General features: G+C 34.1%; 2 protein-coding genes across 2 annotated transcripts; one reads left to right on the forward strand and one right to left on the reverse strand.

Moving 5' to 3' along the window:
• The first annotated feature begins 1,590 nt into the window (after positions 1–1,590).
• On the forward strand, positions 1,591–10,159 carry BTR1L (binding to TOMV RNA 1L (long form)). Its single transcript, XM_039037327.2, has 9 exons — positions 1,591–2,077; positions 3,194–3,432; positions 3,514–3,620; positions 6,656–6,849; positions 7,984–8,048; positions 8,533–8,628; positions 8,759–8,820; positions 9,601–9,685; positions 9,790–10,159. The coding sequence occupies exons 1-9, from the start codon at positions 1,993–1,995 to the stop codon at positions 9,802–9,804; spliced, it is 948 nt and encodes a 315-aa protein (XP_038893255.1). The 5' UTR covers positions 1,591–1,992; the 3' UTR covers positions 9,805–10,159.
• Positions 10,160–10,890: 731 nt separating this feature from the next.
• LOC120081044 (uncharacterized) lies at positions 10,891–11,813 on the reverse strand. The gene has a single exon (XM_039035722.2). The coding sequence runs from the start codon at positions 11,678–11,680 to the stop codon at positions 11,069–11,071; it is 612 nt and encodes a 203-aa protein (XP_038891650.2). The 5' UTR covers positions 11,681–11,813; the 3' UTR covers positions 10,891–11,068.
• Positions 11,814–23,031: the final 11,218 nt, after the last annotated feature.

Raw genomic sequence — 23,031 nt, forward strand, 5'->3', positions numbered from 1 at the left:
CTAAAATAAACTATAACTAAATGTTACTCAATTATGAACTTGAATGTTTCTTAGTTAAAGAGTTTTTAAGTAAAATAACTTAGTACAGGTTTGTTTGAATTGGCTAGAAAATAAATATCTTTTGAGAGAAAATTATTTTTATTTAAATTATTTTGATAAAAACGGTTTAAAATACATTTTTAAAAGTGTTTCGAATTTTATTTTGCAACAATTATTTTTAATTAAACATTTGAAAATTAAACCAAATACATCCTAAATTTCGCTTAATCTACATGAATTATAGTATTATGCTCAAATCAACAAACTACAAAGCAATAAAGTAGGTTGTGACTCAATCACATGATGTACAAAAAATACAAAAGTTAGCATGGATAGCTCAATAAAATGAACAAAATTCACTAGTTTAGGGTGTATATGAGTTGGGTTAAATTTAGTTGAATTGTGAGATTTTTTTGACAACCTGAAAACTCAAACAGGATCTCCAAATTTGGGTCAGGTTGTGTTCTCAGATTATTATTTCTATTCTTATGAATTTAAAATAATTAAATTTATGTACGACACTTGTCTAATAACTAAAATATCATAAAACTCAAATGTCAAATACGAATATTCGTGATATTTATTACAAACTTTAAACAAAAACTAAAAACATTAAAGGTCCACAAATTCGTCAATCTTAAAATAAATTTATATATTTTTATTAATATATATGTAATTTGGTTTGGTTTAGGTCAACTTTGAAAAAATTTATTCAACTTGAGATACAACTCAACCCAAACCGAGAATAATAGAAAAAAAATTAACCCAATCCAACCAAAAAATAAAACTAACCTAATCTAAGGATTGAAATATTTGATTTCAACATCGATATCTTAAATTTTATGAATATAGATAGAATAATATATATATATATATATATGTATATGTATGTTTGTATGTATATGTATGTTTGTATGTATGTATTTGGTTAAATTATAATAGATACCCTTAAACTTTCACTTTTGATTACAAAATAATACCTCAATACTTTCAAAAGTTGCAATATTACCCTTGAACTTTCATAAACGTTCTAAAACTATCCTTAGAGTATAAATTATTTAGAATTTGGACGAAAATTGAGATGTAAAATAGTGCAATAATAGGTGACGTAGAATGAAAATTTGAATCACCACATCGTTTTAGGTTATCCTCACACGGTTCCAAGTCCCAATTTCTATTTGAAATTCTATAAAATTTATATTCCAAGGGTAGTTTTGAAATATTTATGAAAGTTGAGGGGTAATTTTTTGTAACTTGTAAAGGTATAGGGGTATTTTTGAAAGTTCAAGAATATTTATTATAATTTAGTCTATATTTTTTTACACAAAAGAATAGTGAGATTTGAACCACCTATCTTTTGGTCGTTAATATTTTAAACATAGAATATAAGGAGGATTAAAGTTAAAAGTTAAAAATTGGAAGTAACCCTAATTTAGAAAAGTGGATCTCGTAGTTTACCCTAATGGTAACAATATATATAATATATTAAGTATATAAAACTTGAGGAGCGGTTTTCGCGGCTAAAGAATCACATTCTAATAGATAAGGGTTGGGGATAGAGGGTTGGTAGTTGGGGCTGACTTTCTCTACTCCCACAGCTCACAATTCTCTTCTAAAGTCCAGCCCCAAATGCCCCAATATATAATTTTTTTTCTTATTATTTTTTCAAAAATAATTACATAATAATAAAAAAGAAAAATACAAATTGCTTTTTTTTTTTGAGACGATCCTTCGATAAATAAATAAATACCCAAAAGAAAATAATAATAATAATAATAAAAATATAACTGCATCTTCAACTCGAGCTTCCATTTTGGCTTTGGTGCTGAACGAGTCGAGTTTTTGCGAGCGCTCTGCCACACCCAATTCCCCATTTCTCAACTGCTTTGCAACTCTCTCTAGCCGCCGCCGCCGCCGCCGTCGTCGTCTCCGTCGTCGTCGTGAAGAAGGATAATGGAGTCCACCGAGTCTTCATACGTCTCGTCTCCGGAGGCTCCTGCGAAGCGATCTCCACCGCCGCCAAAATCTCCAAACTCGGGTATCTGATCTGATTTCAATCGATTTTTTACTCTCATTTTCAACAATTTAATCCCTACTCTCACTGTTTTGTATGATTTTTTTTTTTTTTGTATGCTTGGTGTTGTTCATGTATGTGAGTGTTTTTGTTTCAGATCGGTTTGTTTGAGGAATGATGCAATTGCGTGTTTCTTTTTTTGTTTTTGTTTTTGTTTGTTTTACCTTCTTATTTTTCTCCTTTTGTTTTGAATTTAAACCCTAGCTTTAGGCGTTTTGTTTGATTTATTTGTGACGGCGGAGGGAATGAGAAATCGTGCAATTTCGTCCTCCAATGGCCTGGACTCCTGTTTCTTCGTCTGGAAAGCTTAGAAAATGAGAGCGTGGCTTCAGGAAGGGTATTTTTGTTTTTGGTGTGGGGGAAGGATTTGTCTATGGAGATTTATCACAGTTGACCGAATGGTTTGGGAAGCAGTTGTCATTTTATTGAAGTGCCACTGCCACCGACTCACCCGTCTGTTGCCAAGTACCGCACTGCGTCTCCTGATGTGTGTCGTAATTGTCAAAAGTTCGGTATCTTTGGTGATTGGACAGCGAGTAGAAAAATGAGTAGTCTCAAGTTTGTTCAAGCAGAGCATTCTAACTCTCTTTCGACCATTGGTTCTTCTATAATTTCAAGAAGGCAGCTGAATGTTGAATGCTATTTGGTCGTAACAAACCTTTTTTTTTTTTCGTGTATTTTTCATTTTAATTCTTGAAATTGCTCCAATGAGTATATGTGCGTCAATTTCTTCTAATAGGGATTGGAATGAAGATAAAACCTTTCATCAATTCTTTTTCAACATTGATGTTTATCATTTTGTCTTTTGGCAAAAACGCAGTAAAGGGATTTATAAGTGACGTTCTTTATTACAATTTACACTGGTAATGTGTAGGTTTCTTTATGATATATGACTATGATTTATATCAAAGACTTTCGTTCTGTCACATTTTCAACCTTCTTGATTACGTTTTGAATAAGATCTCTATAATCTATATACTTTTCCAATTGATAGTACATTGTGCCTGAACAATTTTGTGGTTAAATGTTTCCGTTTCTGCCTGTGGATATTGTCTTACTCATCAGAATTGCTATTGTCAGATAATATGGAAAAGGCTACATACATAAGGTTTCTTGTATCGAATGCTGCGGCTGGTTCTGTAATTGGGAAAGGTGGTTCAACAATTAATGATTTCCAGTCACAGTCTGGTGCACGAATCCAATTGTCAAGGAATCATGAATTTTTTCCTGGAACCACTGATAGGATCATTATGGTATCTGGATCAATTAATGAAATATTGAAGGCCATGGAACTCGTTCTTGCTAAGTTGTTGAGTGAGGTAATCTCTATGCAGTTCAAGTTCACCCTAGAATTAACTGTTCTATTATTTGTGATTGATTAAAATTTTGTTTACTGGTAGCTTCATGCTGAAGAAGGAGATGATGTTGAACCAAGAACAAAAGTGAGACTAATTGTTCCCCATAGTTCATGTGGAGCTATAATTGGCAAAGGAGGATCCACTATAAAGTATGATGCCGATATTTCTTCTATTACCATTTTATTGGCTACTAATTGCTTTATAATTTATTAACTTACACAATTTATTATCATTTTTAATTTGGTTAAATTACAAGTTTAGTTGAACTTTTAGGATTGTTTATAGTAATAGGTTCCCAAGATTTAAAAAGTATCTAACTGTTCCATAAACTTTTAATTATGAGTTTAACAAGTCCATAGATTTTCAATTTTGTGCCTTTAGGTTTGCGAATTTTAAAGAATGTCAAATAGGTGCTTTGCCCTTTGGGCACAAAATGGAAGTTCAGGATCCTATTAGACACAAAATTGAAAGTTTAAGGACCAATTAAACACAAAATTGAAATTTTGGGGCTTATTAAACAACTTTTTAAATTCTAAGGACCTATTAGACATAATCTCGAAAGTTTATGGAGTAAAGTTTACCTTTTGATTTTAAGGTTTTACATGTATGTGTGTAGATATATGTATTATAAAGCAGAAAATAAATAATAGCTAAGTGAACATTTTTCTCAAGACACCTGGAAAGTATTTTCTTTCTATATTTGTATTAAAGGTTCACTTTCCTTGTGAAGATTGTTAAAGAACCGTGGCTTGTTTATCTAGGAGTTTTTCCTTTTAACACTATGTCTTGTCTATATAAGAAACTTTGTAGAATTCAGATTTAGATCCTACTATGCTTGTTCTTATTTACAGCTTTTACTGAAAACGAGGTACACATTCTCATCATAAGCCATTGCTTTCACATTCATGTCCAGGAAGAAAGTACCACCTGATAGAATCGTGCTATTTTCTATTTGGAATCCGCATAATTTTTAAACCTTCTAGACAAGGTTGTATAATCTTATATAGACCAGATTCTATTCAAGTAAGGTCACTATTTTGTTCTTGTTTTTCTTTTTTAAGAAATGAAGTCATATTAAGAGAAAAAGAGGGGAGAATATATCCCAGGGGCGGGAGGTAGAGTGGACCTCCTCCCAAAAGAAACTAAAGAAAGCTTTCCAACTGTTTAAAGATTGCAGAAGGATTGTAATTTTCAAAAAATATTATTAAAAGGAAAACTCCACCAAAAAGTGGGAAGCTATACACTTCTACAGAAAGACCTGAAAACGGAGGACGTATCTTTGAAGGTTCTCTAGTTTCTTTCCAGCCAATATTTACCTTTTTGAATAACTTTGACCTTGAGAAAAATTCGAGGAGCCAACCATCAATCGTCTTTGGCAAACGGCCATCCACACCAAAGATGTTCATAAGGGAATTCCACCCAGTGACAACAAAGGAGGAGTGGAGAAACAGATGATCGAAGTATTTAGACCTAGGGCTGAGGAAAACTGAGCCTGACTTTTACAATTTCTTTGAACCCAATCTTGAGTATTTAAACCTCTATTGACCAAAGACAACAAAGTGACTGCATAATGTGTTCATTTTTATCAACTCATAAATGGTGCATGTTAGATGTTGATATTTCCTCACAGGAAGCAAGTAATGGTGCTGTAACACTGTTGTATAACGATTTCAGAAATACTGCAAGTAACTTTTGATTTGGATAATAAAATGGATTACCTTAGATTTTCAGATCATGGTTAAAGAGTAAATTTTTATATCAGAGTAAGTGTTATGCTAGTGAAGTTAAAAGATATATATGGGGAGAGAGAATACTCAGAAATAGATGATCTCCGCTTGTTGAGATTCGAGATTTGAGGATGGAATAGAAGTTTAAAGGGTGAAAATAACTATTTCCTCTAAGATGGTAATGAAATGGTCTTGTCTATTTCTTTCCTTTCACCCATTGATTCGATGAGTATCCATCTCCTACACATACGGGATATGCATAAAATGATTCCACTTTACTTAATTCAGGAAAATGAAAGTTCCAGAATTTTATGAAGAAAATTTGTCGCATCGGATAATTGACCAGTATATAAATGAGAAAAAGAAGAGCGAAAAGAAGAAAAGTAATGGGGAGAGTTACCATAACAAGGGGAATCTGAAATTTACACATATAATGGTTTATTACTCTGTCACCTTCTTTCTTTGGCTAGAAGGTGACCTATCCTTTACCTTTTGAGAGCATCAAACAATCATTCAATTGTCTTCCTATTCAGTTTGAAATTTTTGCCAAATGTTTGGTAATTTCTTAATGATTGTTTTCATCTTTAACTACCATGAGTTGGCCAAGTGGTAAACTAAAAAAATCCAGGTAAATAATAAAAGACTTGGAAGGAATGAGTTCAAGCCATGGTGGCTATATTCCAAGGATTTAATTATTTCAATATCTGACGAGTTACCTTTGCAACTAAATGTTGGTGGATCAGATGGTTATCATGTGAGAATGGTCAAGTTATGTGCATGCTAGCCCAAACGTTCATCGTTCATGGATATAAAGAAAAATGTTTGCATCTTTGTCTTGCCCAGTGGCTTCTTCTTTATCATTTTTCATTTGTGCACAATCATGTATTTGAATTCCAAATTTCATAATTTTTATGAGGGAAGTTTATGATTTTTGTGTGAACAAAATATCATTTGATATTTGGAGTGACAGGCCAACTTTTGCTGTTGCTGAAGTTTTGAGCCTTTTGAAATATCTGATCATCATACTCCCAGAAGACAAAATTCTCCTTACTTCATGTGGTGGTTATTAGTCTTTGATGACATTTTTCATCTCATATATTTCTTTTGCAATCTTTATTTTTAAAACTTGTCAGCTATTATTATTATTTTTGATAAAAAACAGAACTTGTCAGCTGTTACTGGTTTGGTCAAATTCCAATGATCTTTGGTGTTCCTTGATTTGTTTTGTATCTATGCCTCCTTTGTAATTAACGTAAGTACGGTCAATTCCTTGCGAACTCCCAATGGAGGTACATTGTTAGGATATATCTTGAGGTAACTTTTCATCAAATCGATTGAAGATCAGTCCTATTGAAAACTTGTATCCTGTTATTTATGGTTGCCAACCTCAAAAATACCATAAAAGTGCTTTTTCCCCCCTATTTTTTGGATGCTTACATACTTCTACGATTATCCAGGTCATTCATTGAAGATTCTCAAGCTGGCATTAAGATATCCCCCCAGGATAATAACTATATGGGATCCACTGATAGGCTGGTGACGCTGTCTGGAACCATAGAAGAACAGATGCGAGCTACTGACTTAATTGTCTCAAAGCTTTCTGAAGACCCACATTACACCCAGTCAATGAATTATCCATTTTCATATCCGAGTAGGTCTTTGTTAAGGTTTTCTATTTCATTGTGGTATCATATTATTCCCAACAAAATCTATTAAATGGTGACTTGCATTTCGTGGTTCACAAAATGTTCATCTTATTTGGGGCACTTTCTTTCATCTGCTATATGCGATGCTGTTGCCTTATCTTGGTTTATGACGTGAGTAATTTATGTTTTATGCAAATCAACAAGTAGTGTATTTATAGGTTTAAATCACAGCATATGGTATGTTAGAAGAAATGTATTGTTCGGCCTTTTCAGTAAAGAAAACCAACTTGTCCTTGTTATGAGTGGTCAAGTAATAAGAAATGTCCGATAGATACTGCTAAATGCTACTCTTTTTTTTCTTTTTCTTTTTTTTTTGCATTCCATCATTTATTTCCAATCTCGTTCATTATCTTTTTTTCTCCAACTGGAAATATAATTATTGGAATGTCAAATTGTAAAAGTTTGATGTAGTATAAATATGGAATTCTGAAGTTAAATACAACTCAAGGAGTTCATTTTAGGCTTATACTTTTGAGTTTTGAGGAACTTCAGTGTTCATAGATTTGGGTCAAAAAAGAGCTGGGATAGTAGTTCATGACCTTTTGGATTCATTCACGAATTTGAAGTGCAGCAAACCTTTCAAGTTTCTAACCTACCACGTATACCAGACTAGAGCCAATGGTAAAGTCTGGTTTCTATTATGAAATGATGGCGGGTCAATATGTATTATTGTTATACATTTTATTTTTTGGGGTGGGGTTGGGGGTTTACTTGTTACAGAGAGCTCATAGTTACAAAAATTATCTAAAGAATTCCTAGGAGGAAATGGAAGCACTGTACACCCAAACAAGCCGCACTTCTGATTCAATTGCTGAAGTTGGTGTATCAGCTTATGAACTACGAAGGGAGCTGATTACAGAGTATTGTGTTGTCCTAAGATTTAAGGCAATTGTTGAGAGGTCCAAGTCCTCTTGTCTCAAAGAGAGAGAGAGAGAGAGAGAGAGGTCCAAGTCGAACTGAAGGAAAATATTTGTACTTAAGAAAAGAAAGGAAAAGATGAATGAATAGTTTTCCCACTTGTAAATTCTTTCTGTTTTTGTTATTTTCCTTATTTAATCTTTTACTTGCTTTTGCTACAGCCTCATACAATGCTATGAACTATGGATCCAACGGAGGAACTGGAGGGAGGTTTCAAAACAACAAGGTTTGTCCATCAACTGTAGCTTTGCTATCACTACTACTGCTGTCAAAATGAGTGATCTCTGGAAATAACTGGTTTGGTGTTTTTATCCACACACACACACACACACAAAAAAAAAAAAAAAAAAAGAGAAATAATTAACAAATATTGTCTGAACAACATTGCCATGCCATGCGTAATATTAACTAATATGGTTGATATTGACGGTAAAACAACTGAAATCCCAACAACGTGATGCTTCTATTATTTAATGAATTTCATGCATTTAAGAATTTCAACCCCTCTCTGAGGACTTCAAAGAATCTAGATACTGGTTTTCTCTTTTAACAACTATTTTTCTCCCGCCCTCCTCCTAACTGCTGAAAAAAAATGTTAACAAACTGCATAAAATTGGGACTTTATGCAATTGCATATATATATTGGATATTTTTATCCTCCTCTGTGACTATATGATATTGCTGACATAAGATCTTCTGAAATTGTCCAGGAGGAACGGAATAACTCCTTGACTATTGGCGTTTCAGACGGCCACATCGGATTAGTTGTTGGTCGTGGTGGAAGAAACATACTGGAAATTAGTCAGGTTTCAACACCTCCACCTCCAACACTTCCTGTTTTCGTTCCGTGCATGTGGTTGATAACATCCAGGTCCACAAATGTAAACTCCATAAGTTATATTACTTCTTTACATTCAAAAGCTTTTCTTATTACAGGCAAGTGGAGCCAGAATTAAGATATCTGATAGGGGAGATTTCATGTCCGGAACCACTGACAGGTACAGAATTTCTTTTGGTATATTTCCTCACTTTAATACTGTGGGTCTGCTAGTTCTTCATGGTAATGGTTGCATAGTTAATGGGGGAAAGAAATAACATGATATTTTTTAGAAGGGTTGAAAAGACCCGCAGAGGAGTTTTGGTCCCTTGTCAAATATCACGCCTGTCCTTGGGTCTCGTATGTAAAATTTTGTATTAATTATCCATTAGGTCTTATCTTTGTTTAACTGGACCCCCTTTTTAGGTTAACATCCTTGTGGTATTTTTTCCGGGTTAAATTATAAGTTTATGGGCTGTTTGGACAACCAACTTATTAAGTTAGTGGAAACAACTTCAATAGTAAACACTATTGAACTTGCACATTTATAGAGTAATTCCATCTTTGGTTTTTTTTTTTTTTTTTTTTTAATATATTTCACATTACCAAAGAACTCCATCTTCCTCTCTATTTCTACTTCTACTTTTCACATCTGCGCTAAGTAACTCCATCTTACTTCTTAATCTACTTTTCACGACTATCGAGAAACTCTTATAACTCTAAGTCCCCACATACAAAGTTACTTTACTAACTCCAACATTAATCTTAACCCTACGACTTTTTAGCTGGCCCCCTTAATCTTTGAACTTTAGAAAATGTAAAATAAGTCTTTGAACTTTTAGTTTTGTGTCTAATAAGTTTTTTTATAAATTTGAAAATTGTAAAAATTCAAGTTCAAACATTGAATTTGTAATTTTGAAAGTTTTACTCTATGCATACTTTCTTTGTCCATACTTTGCAGGAAAGTAACAATTACAGGGTCACAAAGGGCAATCCGTGCCGCTGAATCAATGATTCTACAGAAAGTAGCATATGCTTCAGAGAGGGTTAGCCTTTAAAATCCATTTAACGATGCTTTCTTTCGAAAAATTTTCGTTCATTACAATTCTCTTACGCAATGTAGCATACTTTTCTTATCGAATCGATGCAGGTTCTAGCACAGTGATAGAATGGCGAAAGATCTGAATGTTTGTAGTAGAAGCAAGGCCGGGAGATTTTCATTTTTACTATTGAGGGGAGAGAGTATGTTGATGGCAATGGAGCGGAGAAATAGAATTCAGATTTCATGAAGCGTCGAGAAGATATGCCATCATTTGATTGAGCCAAATAGAAAGATTAGCAGTTTCAAATTTGTTTATACAATTGTAGCCTTGAATTTGTTTTTATATTTATGTTTGAGTTTTTATCTTTATTAAATTGTTTGAACATGCCTTCTCTTCAAAACAGATTGTAGCTTTTTAGGATGTCCTTATTTTGATTTATTGGTGAATTCTTTAGTCTTGAGTTGTTTTTTTTCTTTACTTTGGGGTTTTCTGAGGATTTTGGTTCTTGTATGTGCTGTGTTAACAATAATCATATATGCATATACCTTCCAAGTGGGCTTCTGGGCCTGATTTTGGGCCTCATGAATTTGAGCCCAACTTTAGGAGTCGTTTTTTATTAACGGGGGGAGCTTCTAATTTTCCTCCCAATTTTTTAAAAAATTAATTGCTTGTGTGTGGTTGTATATATGAATTTCACCCCATCCATCAAATTTTTTTCTCAATACCATATTCATTTAATTAATAGTTATGTAGATAAAATTCTTATTATCATTTACGGGTGGATAGCTTAAGGCATCGTTTCTAATTTTTTTTTTTTTTTTAATATATTGTTTAATTTCAATCAGATTAAACAGCCTTGTTGAGAAAATGTGAGTTTTTGACATGTTGAAAGGGAGTGTCGGTTTTTAGTTTTAAGACTAGTGAAATGAAAACCTCAACATATATGGTTTCATGTCCGAACGTGTGAACGTGAACATTGCCATTCATAGAAGGTAAAAAAATCACAGATTATAATTCATTAAAGGATAATTCTTGGTGTATTTTAAGATGTATTTATCTATATGTTTTTCCTCTCATCACTTATACTAACAAATAATTAAAAATAAAAAAATAAAAGAAATTTTTTGAAATATTATAATTAAACAACTTAGTAGGATGAAAAAAATAGAAGATGCTTGAGATGCATGTAAGTATTTTCCTTTGTTAAATTGTATTTTGATGAAGAAAAGGTCGAGCACTTTATTCATATAGAAGAATGAAGATTTGGTAATAATTGGAAACAACACCCCAAATTTTAATATCATGCTTCTGAGTAGAAGTTGCCATTACACTTTATTTCAATTGCTTTCAAAGATAAATTCATTTGTAGGTATCATCGAATTATATTCATGGTGATTCTTCATCCCCACCTCCTCCATATCCCGACCCATATCCAGAACCGTACCCAGACCCTCCACCCATCCCTCCTCTTCCGCCGCCTCCACCGCCACCTCCTCCTCCACCACCCCCACCGCCACCTCTACCTCCACCACTTCCATAGCCCGAGCCATATCCCGATCCACTTCCAATTCCCGAGCCTCCGCCTCCCCCTCCACCGCTGCCACCACCGCCACCACCTCCTACTCCACCACCAGACCCGTACCCTGACCCACTTCCCGATCCAAACCCACGCCCATACCCGGCTCCATTTGCGCCACCACCACCGCCGCCGCCTCCACCTCCTCCTCCACCTCCACCTCCACCACCACCATATGGTCCATAGCCTTCATCTCCATATCTAGAGTAGCCATCATCGCCATATCCCGAACCATAACCCGAGCCATACCCCGAACCATATCCCGAACCCGACCAAGGCCCCGAACCTTCTCCGCCACCTCCACCGCCACCACTACCACCTCCTCCACCACCTCCATAGCCTCTGAAGAACCTAGCAGCAAGAGTGAAGTCCACCATTAACAAAACAAAGAGCACCAAACCAACCGCCCTGGTGGTGGCCATTGATGATTATAAATAACAATGTGGAGAGAAAATCAAAGCTTGGACGTAGCCACAGGTTGTTTTTGTTTTTGTTTTTATTTGAGAATATGAAGAAAGGGAAGTGGTAATTGGGATGCTTTACGTAAACTTGTTGTAATGCATTGAAAGAAAAGGGTTGGTTTTTGATGCGTGGAATTGGTGGGCTTTAGGAGCCCCTTATTTATAAGCATGCAAAGGTTATGTGTGTTACAATATAATTCTAGTAGCTTCTTTTGTCACTTTGAAGTATGATTTTTAGTGGAGTTGGTGGCTGTATGGTGGTCATCATATTGGAGGTAGTGCCCTTCCTACTCTCTTTCTTCTTCTCTCTCCCCAAATTATTCCTTTTCTCACCCCAATTATTCCATCAAGTCATCACAATATAGTTCGCAGAAGTTTATATATATATATATATATTTTTTTTTATTATTACAAACATGTCAATTTTTTAAGAGAAATTTTCACCAATAAAAAAAATTCCAAACTATTTACAAAAATAACAAAAAAACACTCACAAACTTCTATCAACGTCTATCACTAATAAAAAAAATATTGATAGACTTTTATCAATGTCTATCACATAGTATCAATAATAGACTTTTATTAGTTTCTATCATTGGCAGATATTGATAGACGTCTATCAACCTCTATGAGTTTCTACCAAAGAAGATTAAACTTTGAAATTTTATGTGAATAATTTTTCTTATTTTTCTATTTTTGAAAATCCCCAATTTTTTAATTTACATCCAACTATTATTATGGATAATTATATGTTAAATCACTAATTGATTTAAAAACTTAAGCCGATAGATTATGGTTCCTATATAGCTTGAAGACTCATAGAAGCCTCAATCAGTGAAAATTTAATATTAATTTGAGAGGAAATGACATTATAGGAGTATGAGCATAGAATCTTCTACTTTGATTCCATGTTAAATCGATAATGGGTTATGGTAAATTTAATTATATGAACATTTTAACAATATATTATAGCAATTTTATTGAATAATTTCTCTCTTCCTACATTTTTCTCATATAAAAAAGTGCATTTTTTTGCTCTACTTTTGTCTTTCATTACAAAAGTTATTTCTTTAAAGAGAGATGTGATATAGAGACTTTGTGGTTTGTGTTCATACGTTGAAAAGATAATATATTAAAGAAAGTTCTTTCATTCCATTGAGATTCATGTGCATACCATTACTATTCTTTTTGTGCATGTAAGTTCTTTCCCGGTGAAGTTTGGTAAGATTTTTTTAATTTTGGAGTTGTAAATTTGAAGTTATTTGGGGACTTATGAACTCCAATTTATTGATCTATGGGTTATATGAGATTAGACGAGTTTATGAGGGAAATTCATTAGGGTTGTTTTGATTGTTTGGTTACTTCAACTAAAAATACTTGATGTCACGTATCTTTGTGCAACCCAATCTATTGTCAAATAAAAGTTTGTCATGTGATAATTTTTTTTAAAAAAAAAGATATTTTTTTTTTTTTTTTGTGTGCATAAAAGAAAGAGATGCATGACATTAGGTGCAATTACACCTAATCATTGTCTTACTTTAATTTGTCCGAGTTGAGGTTTTATTTTCTAATATAATAATTTGAAGTATGGATTCGGATCTTTGACCTCCTGTTATTATATATCCACATTGAAATTAAATACTAAACAAATAAATGTACATTAGTTAAATTATTTCTCTCCCCGAAATTAAAATAATGGATGAAAATTTATTAGAGAAATCCACCCTTTATATAATTGGTAGTATGAGAAAAAAAAAACAACAAAAGTATTTCGAATATCTTATAGTTATTAAAACGTATGTTCATTTTGAAATTTGTATTCAATGTAGCAACCTTATTCAATAGTTTTTCGAGATCAACATTAATGACATTTTAGACTCAAAATGAAAAATTCAAAGACATATTAGAGGCCTATTAGATAAAAGGAAAGAAATCAAAGTGACCTTAGTTCAATGATAATTAACATGATCTGACTCGCTAAAAGTTAAAGGTCGATTTCCATCACCAAAATTGACAGTGACGGATCCAAGATTTTATGCAAGAGGCACAAGTTCATATAAATATAACTTTAGATGTATTCATATAATATTCAAATCATATATATGGTATCGCCAAACGATCATAACTAACTGACATACGGACAGTGGGAGATCAAGAATTTCATGTTAGGGAGAACAACTTTATATAAGATTAAAATTTTAGCACATTAACGTAAAAAATTGTATCATAATAACTAGTTGATATATGGACAGTGGACTATAAAAATATGACCATTGACATGATTAGCGTGTTTAATATGTAGTACCGGACATTTAAAAAAAATAAAATAAAGTAACCATTGACTACAAAATTGAAATTATGAGATTCAATTAGAAATAGAAATAATTGTTTGTCTAATACAACCATTAAATTTTTTAATAATTTGTGAGACTTTTAGGGGATGTTTGATAAATGGGTATGAGTTGAGTTGAGTTGGGTGGGTATTTATTACCCATGTTTGTTAAGCCCATAAAGAAAACCTATGGATTATTAAAACCCTTTTTTATCCACTTAAAACTCTCCTTTTTTATCCCCTCAAAACTAGAACCTTTTATATTAATATGATTGTTTTCAAAACTTATTATATTAGAGAAATATTAGACCTTTTATATTAGAAAAATATTGTTGTTTTGCTAGAAGTCGAGGGTTGAGGATTGGATTAATGTAAAGGTCGAACGTTGAGAACTCGATAAACAAAGAAAAACTTAGTAACAATGTGTATTAGGGTTGTCGTAGGTTGAAGTTTCGACATACATAACTCGACAAACAAAAAAAACTTGGAAACAATATGTATAAAGGGTTGTACATAAGTCGAAACTTCAACCCTGTATAAGTGAAATCTCGCTAATTTTGTGATGAGGATCTCGCTCTAGAAGGAAATCTCGCTAGAAATGTGGGCTGAATCTCACTAATTTTGTGATGAGGATCTCGCTCTAGAAGGAAATCTCGCTAGAAATGTCAACTGTTGAAATGCAGAGCACACACATGGGTAGATTTGCATCGTGGCAAAAGGAGAAGTATGAGCTAAGAGCGAGATCATTGAGAGTGAGATCAGTGAGATCGTTGAGAGCGAGATCATTGAGATCGAGACCAGTGAGATCATTGAGAGCAAGATTTTGAGCGAGAAAGTTGGAGAGAGCGAGAGTGGAGAGAGTGAGACCAGCGAGAAAGTGGGAGAGAGCGAGAGTGGAGAGAGTGAGACCAGCGAGAAAGTGGGAGAGAACGAGAGTGGGGAGAGCGAGAGTAGCCTCATGAGCGAATCTCGCTAATTTTGTGATGAGGATCTCGCTCTAGAAAGAAATCTCGCTAGAAATGAGGATCTCGCTCATGAAGATCCTCATGAGCGAGATCCTCCTCATGAGTGAGATCCTCATTGTTTATTTATTTATTTATTTATGGAAATATGTTATTTTTATTTACTTGACTTTACTACCAACGTGGCTGCTACTTACTTTCAACTAACGCTCAAATTAATTTCACTCTTTAATTAATGAGGTTAAATTAATTTCACTCTTTAATAAATGCACCAAACTCTCTCCAACAACCACTTCTTTCCCCTCTTCTATTTATAGATGACTTCCCACTCATACATTTTATATTTCCACTGTCTTTCTCCACTATATTTCCACTGTCTTTTTCCACGTTTCATATTTCCACTGTCTTTCTCCACTAAAAAAGGTATGCTTTTGTTGGTTACTCTTTAGTTCAATTTATTTTTTTTGTTGTTACTTCTTAGTTCAATTTATTTTATTTTATTTCTAATCTAACTATCATTATTTTGTGTTTCTTGTGGGGTCCAAATCTTTTGCACAAATCATTCCTAATTAGTTTGAGGAGGTTTGTTATTTTGAGGTTCAGAGTATCTCCTTTTTTTTGGACTTTTTTTTATGGAAATATGTTATTTGTTAATTGTTGGTCACATTTTTTTGAAATACTAGTTCACAAATTTTTTTATTAATGGTTGGCGACATTATATTTTTTAATCTAATACTTCTCAAATTTTTTATGAATTATGGATGAAATAGTACTATTATGTAATTTTTTTAATCTAATAATAGTTCATTTAAATGGGTGAAAAACAATGAGGATCTCACTCATGAGGGGGATCTCACTCATGAAGAGCGAAATCCTCCTCATGAGCGAGATCCTCATTGGGAAATAACACCATAAATCTAAACTATAACCCAATATGCCCAATACTGACGCTTGACATCGTTTGCTATTCTTTCTTAATCATGAAACATAATCCGCCAAATACCTTACCCTTTCAGGAATAACTTGTGTATCCCTTTCCCTATAAAGATGGATACTGTTGAAGACCTCTTTTCGATCATGAGAATTATTTTGCACTCTCAAATACAGTTGTTCATAACACTAACCACGTTATTGAATAACTACCAAAGGATAGAGAGACAAGCGACATATGCTAGGCACTGCATTAGGCAGTTGACCTTCTTTCGCCTAATTTATGAGAGTGACTTGGTATGTCGTGAAAGCACCCAAATGGATAGACGTACATTTACGATTCTATGTAATATGCTACGGTCGACTGGTTGTTTGGAACCAACAAGATGTATGGGCGTCGAAGAGATGGTTGTAATATTCCTACACATTCTTGCACACGATTTCAAGAATCGAGTGGTACGCAGAAACTTTTCGAGGTCTGGTGAGACAGTTTCGAGATATTTCAACGCAGTTCTTAGGGCAGTCTTACAACTTCACACTGTTTTGTTAAGAAAACTAGAACCGATAAAAAATACACTATTTTGTTAAGAAACATGTAGACTGACCACACCCCTATATTTTGTTTATAGTTCTTTTGGATAACAGCAAATGGACAATGGATTGTCATGTCGAAAAGAATGATAACTTTTGCATACTTGAAAATATGTAATTTTTGTGTTTGTAAATGTAACTAATATTATAAGTATCGAAAAGAACATATAGTTTGTGAATTTTTTTTGGATATATATACATACAAACATTCAATATGAAATATATATACCTTCAATATATATACATACAATATACAATATACCAATTAATTGAGCAGCAATATGAAATATATTTTGTTGGTATGTTTTACCGATTGAAGAGAATTAGAATTAATACAGTTTTTGAAAAGAATATATGAAAAATAATCTATTATGTTCTACAAATTGAGAAAAAAATTGAGATCGTCCAGTTTATGTCATAAATGATTTGAGAAAATACGTGTATATTTGAAAATTAATCAACAATAGCAAAGCATAAAACTAAAAAAAATAAAAGAATGAAATAAAAAACAAACAGAAAAAAATAGAACTAATCTCATTCATAAAAAACTGCATCAGATCCTCCAACTCAACTTAACTCAACTCTGCACAACAAACACAGACAATAATTACCAACTCAACTCAACTCTGCACAACAAACACAGACAATTTAACTCTCCAGACAAAAATTACCAACTCAACTCAACTCAACTCTCTACTTTTATCACATACCAAACACACCCTTAGATATTAATTGAAAGTTTACATATATTTTTTTTTATACATTTTGAAGGGACTCATTAAAGTTAAAATTAAAAGTTTAGATATTTATTAGTCATAATTTTAAAAACAAATAATTATACTTGTATCGACTTGAATGTAATTTTAAAATAATGGTAAAGTAATTAGTAAATAATAAAGCAAAAAAAAAATTATGTGAAAATGGTGTTTATATGCCTTAATTTTCAAAAACTAAAAATCAACAATCAAATACTTACCAAATTAGTCTAAATTTTTTTAAAAAATATTTGTATATGTGATTAGAAACAAAAATAATTGTTTGTCTAATCAATGATCACATTTTAAAATATTTTTAAGATTTTATGAAGTTTTTTAGATACTAAATTGAAAGTTTACATATTTTTTATACATTTTTAATGAACTTATTAAAGTTAAAATTAAAAATTTACAAACTTATTAATCATAATTTTAAAAACTAATAATTAAACTTGCACCACCTTCAATGTATTTAAAAATAATAGTAAAGTAATTAGTACATAACAAAGCAAAAAATTAATGTGGAAATGGTGTTTATATGCCTTTATTTTCAAAAACTAAATATAAATAACCAAATAGTTACTAAATGACCTTAAAATTTTAAAAAGTATTTGTACATAAACATGAGCACATATGTGAAAAATAATAAAAATGGAAAGAAATTTCTAAAGCTATGATGTAAGTATGTATGTATGTATGTATGTGTGTATGTATATATATATATATATCTTGGGGCACATCGAAAGAGATAAATTGAATAAGTATGGTCACCTTCTATGGTCCTGAAAGCTAGCCAGGATTGATTATTCTATTCCAACTTCGGCGATTGCCAAATCCAAATGAAATTAATGCACTTGCATTGAGTGTATGACCCAAACCTAAGACAGTTGTATCGTAGTTTGTTTTTATCATCTATATGAAATAAAGAATTTCACAAAGAAAATACATATAGATCCGAACATCAGGCTTGTTAAATGTATAACTAGTTAGAGACTTAGTCTTTATGGTTAGGAAGGTTAGAGACTTTGAGGGGTTGGTTGATGTCTAGTCTTAGCTCATGAAGTTGTATTTATACTCAACATACTCCTTTGTATAATTTGTTGGGGTTGATGCCCTAAAGTCTCATGTCCTGTAGTTTGTAAACAGTTTGTACGAACGCTTGTATTGTGTAATATATGATATTTACTTCACATCTTATATTTTGTTCAGTCGTCCGTCTAAAAGAAATAGAGAAGAGCACGTTGGTGAAAAAAAAAATGATCGCTTAAGAAAATCGAGAGCCTATATGATAGTCCCACTCCGCTAAATGATCGTCCACCTCGTGCCTAAACGAACGCACACTAGTTCCTATATGATTGCATAGCTTTTCTAAACGATTGTAGTGTGTGCCGAGTTTGCTAAACGATCGTATACCTTTTCTTAAACGATCGTTCAGTAAAACCTACACAATCGTGTAGTGGCTCCTAAACGATAAGCATTTTGCTATGCGATAGCGTTTTTTTCTTCCCACTTGCTTATTGCCTACATGATTCGTGTTTCCTCCTTCCTCTACCAAATTCACCAAAGACCACGCTTTGGGCTTTCACTCCGAGAATACCCGGGGTTCTTTTCTGGTGGTGTCGTCCCCGCGGCGTTCGTGTTCGTGCGATTTTTCGTGCATCTGCAGTCGACGTTTCTGTTGGGCATTAGTAAATCGCGTGGAGGTTTTCTGCTGCGTTGAGTTCCGAAAATTGAAGATTGTCTTCAACTGGTATGACAACTCATTCCTTTGTTATGTTGTTGTTCATAGCATGCCGATAATTACTATTTGTTTGCATAACTGTACGGTTGAATGTATATTGTTGTATTTCGGTCACTGTGAGATCGGAGCGATCCAAACGCACTCATGGAACTCTTTGGTAAGAGATCCTTCAATTGGTATCAGAACCAGATTCTTATACTTCGATTTCATATGGTGCAATGAAATGACATTTACATTCATGGTGGGTGCATTTCTACACTGTTTAATAGTTAAATTTGTTATGGATGTGCGGATTAATGAATGTTTTTAGGATGATTAGCCTTGGTTTGATATAGATCCTTTTACATTTGCGATTATTTGTAAAAGCCCCTGCATTTTTAGACATTAATAATTGTTATCGAGTCTGTATTCAAAGTTTGTTTGAAGTTTTGAGTCGTTTAGAGAAGCAGATCTATGCAAGCATTGCGGTTCTTCGAGGAAGAAGGCGATCTAGGGTTGATCGCATCGTACAGAAGATGTGGTACACGATCGCTGTTGATCCCATCATAAAGATGATGGAGTACGCGATCGCTATTGAACGCATCGATTAAACGATGAGGTATGCGATCAAGAGCTGATCGTATCGTTTTGATGATCGGGTAAGCGATCGTAGAGTATCGGGTCGTGTAGACGATGAGATGCTCGCATATCGTTTAACGAGCACACGCACTAGACGATCTTTTAGGTCAACAAGCTTCATCGCTTAGTAACTGACTAAACAATCGCTTAGTAACGCACGGTAAATCGTTTACCTGTCGCCGCGCTATGTGATTGCATAGACGATCAGGCTTCGCAGCCTCGTCGTCGTCTACGCAATCGTTTAATTATGCTCTTATCATCTAATGTGTGCTGAATGATCATCTACCTGCGACGTTTACTACACGATGAAGGCTTCCTAGCGGTTCAAGGCCCTGTTCGCCTGTGGTTTTCTCGATGAAAAATGTAATAGATAGGATTTTTTTCGTTCGATTTTTGTAAAGGCTTATCCCGGTCCATTAATCTTTTATTTATTACATGCGATGTATGTTTTTTATATGTCATATGGTATGCACATATAGTAAATCCCACCTTAGGTTATGCAATGGTCATGTATCATCTCTTTATTGTAATTGTTATAATTTAGAGAAGCATGATTTAATTATGTAAGAGCATGCTCATGCATCACATAATATAAGAGTTATATTTATGCATGCATAAAAAGCATTGACATGCATCATCTTTATATTATAATTGTTATAGTATAAGGGTGAATGATAGCATGTTTACTTGGTTGTTAAGCGTTATATAAAAGTTATATATAGTAATGACCAGAAATTGCATGAAGCATGACACATAGGTTACTTTATAAATGTTATAAACGCCTCGTTGTGTGCAATGGTTTTAGTTGTTTCTTTTAAAAAGTTAAAGAGAAATTAAAACTAAAAGAAATAAGAAAGACATGCATGCTCACTTAGGTTTAATTAAGGTTTTAAAGTGTTTAAAACTTGGATCACATAGACCTAAGATCACAGTTCCAATACGATTAGCAACCTTAAGGCTTTAATCCTTTAGTCAGTTTAATAGGATTAAATTGGCTAATCAAAGGTTAAAGTGTAGCAAATCTATCTATAAGGGACCTTTTGTCTAAGGCGGGTTTTGTCTAGGCTGGGGTATTTAAGTTGACGGAAACGTAACACCCCTATCTGAGAACTTACTTGGAAAGGTGAATTAGATAGATTTGATGCATGCAAGCAAGTTAAGGACAGTCCATTAAAGTGTTTAAATGTGACTACTTGAACTTGTTCATATTTCATAAACAAACGTTGTTTATAAGCAGAGTAAAAAGATGACTTAGACTAAAATCAGTAGCCGGATTGTCTAGGTTAATGAACCCCTAGGTAGAACATTCAGTGTGAGGTACTTGAGGCATAAGATGCTTCACTTAAACCTTTCACATTTCTCCTAAATAGTCCACACCATGAGATCTATCCTCGGCCTCGCGGCACCTTTGGCATGTCCCCCTAACGAATGGTGTTTGGGTAGGTCAATATCAAGGTGGATGGAGAGAGTGTTCATAGTAAGTGAGAGCGGGAAATGCGACAACATATCCCTCGGTCTCCCTTATTAGGTTGAATAAAGTTACTGTGCATTGCCTCGAGGCACCCTAGGAATGTCTCCCTAAAGGATGACAGTTTTGCACGTTTCTTTATTTGATCTCCTGTAAGAGGATAAGGTAACTTAGTCTCTTGTCCTAATCTACTTCTTCCCTACGGTGGGCTCATTAGGGCAGGACTCTGGCAACGAAAGCGAGGGGTTACACTTACACGGAATAGTTAAAGGTTAATGATTATGGACCGAAAAATGGTGGCTATTAGGTTCAGTTCCAAGACTTGGTTCTGCCTAATGGTTGAGAATGTCTCATCCCAGAGAAGGGGCAACTGATCATCCCACTAGTGACGTTTGTCCTGTCTCACTGGGGCATCATTGCAAAATAGAAGTCTATAACTTAAGGTACTTGAAACTGTTTTGCAAAACTGATTGGTTTAAAAGTGGTTTAGCAAATTCTAATAAAGTTTTGTTCGTATTTTCAACAACCTTTTCAAAATGGCAACAACCACGCTAGCATTGTTAAACACCGAAAAACTTACTGGCGATAATTTTTCAATTTGGAGACACATGATCACGACGATCCTGATCATCGAGGATCTCATATTCGCTCTCACAGAGGCTTGTCCTCCTATTCCAACTTCGAATGCCGCTCGAAATGTTTGGGAGGCATACGAGCGATGTACAAGGGCGAATGAGAAGGCCCAAGCCTACATCTTGGCAAGTCTTTCTGAGTCTTGGCCAAGAAACATGAGCCTATGGTCTCAGCGCGTGAGATCATGGAGTCCCTACGGGGGATGTTTGGACAACCGTTTGAACAGCTTATGCATGAGACTCTTAAATACATATTCAACTCCAAAATGGAAGAAGGCACCTTTGCTCGTGAACATGTGCTAAACATGATGGTCCACTTTAATGTGGTAGAGTTGAATGGGTCTACCATCGATGAGGGCAACCAGGTTAGCATAATCCTGCAATCTTTGCCGGAGAGCTTTTTGCACTTTGTTAGTATTGTGATTCTTAACAAAGTGAAATATAACCTTACAACTCTCCTCAACGAGTTGCAGATATACCAATCTTTACTGAAAAGTAAGGAGAGGTAGAAGGGTGAGGAAAATGTTGCTTCATCCTCTAGGACGTTCCATAGAGGTTCGACCTTAGGAACGAAGTCTGCACCTTCTGCTTCTAACTCTGCAAAGAAGAAGAATAAGAAGAGTGGTAAGGGAAAAGGAAAGGCGCCTGCTAACCCACCGCCTGTCGCCCTAAGGAGAGTCCACAGGTTGCTAAGAGAAATTGTTTCCACTACAACCAAGATGGACACTGGAAGAGGAACTGTCCTCGGTATCTGAAAGAAAAGAAAGTAGCCAAGGCTAAGGACAAGGCTGATAAAGGTAAATATGATTTACTTGTTCTTGAAACTTGTTTAGTGGAGAATGATGATTCTGCCTGGATAATTGATTCGAGCGCCACTAACCATATTTGTTCTTCTTTTTAGGGGATTAGATCTTGGCGACAGCTGGAGGCTGGTGAGATGACGATGCGAATAGGCATCGGACATGTCGTCACAACTGTGGCAGTGAGAGGACTCCAATTAGCTTTACAGAATAGGTTTCTTATTTTACATGATGTATATATTGTTCCTGAACTAAAAAGAAACCTCATTTCTGTAAAGTATTTATTGCAATGTAAATATACTATATCGTTTAATGTGGATAAAGCGTTTATTCATAAAGATGTTGTTTTTATTTACATAGCAAATCTGGAATCGAATTTATATGTGCTAAGGACGTTAGCCATTAATTCCCTCCATAATACTGAATTGTTCAAAACTGTTGTAACTCAATCAAAACGTCGATGAATTTCTCCAAAGGAGAATA

This window comes from Benincasa hispida, chromosome 7, assembly GCF_027475165.1.
Source record: "Benincasa hispida cultivar pf3 chromosome 7, pf3_genome.v1.1, whole genome shotgun sequence".
NCBI lineage: Eukaryota > Viridiplantae > Streptophyta > Magnoliopsida > Cucurbitales > Cucurbitaceae > Benincasa > Benincasa hispida.

Excerpts from the sequence above, each read along its gene's own strand:
- LOC120081044 (XM_039035722.2), bottom strand. The coding sequence starts at position 11,680 with ATGGCCACCACCAGGGCGGTTGGTTTGGTGCTCTTTGTTTTGTTAATG.
- BTR1L (XM_039037327.2), top strand. The coding sequence starts at position 1,993 with ATGGAGTCCACCGAGTCTTCATACGTCTCGTCTCCGGAGGCTCCTGCG. Across the intron at positions 6,850-7,983 it reads TTATCCATTTTCATATCCGA|CCTCATACAATGCTATGAAC; the intron begins GTAGGTCTTTGT and ends CTTTTGCTACAG. Across the intron at positions 8,821-9,600 it reads ATGTCCGGAACCACTGACAG|GAAAGTAACAATTACAGGGT; the intron begins GTACAGAATTTC and ends CATACTTTGCAG.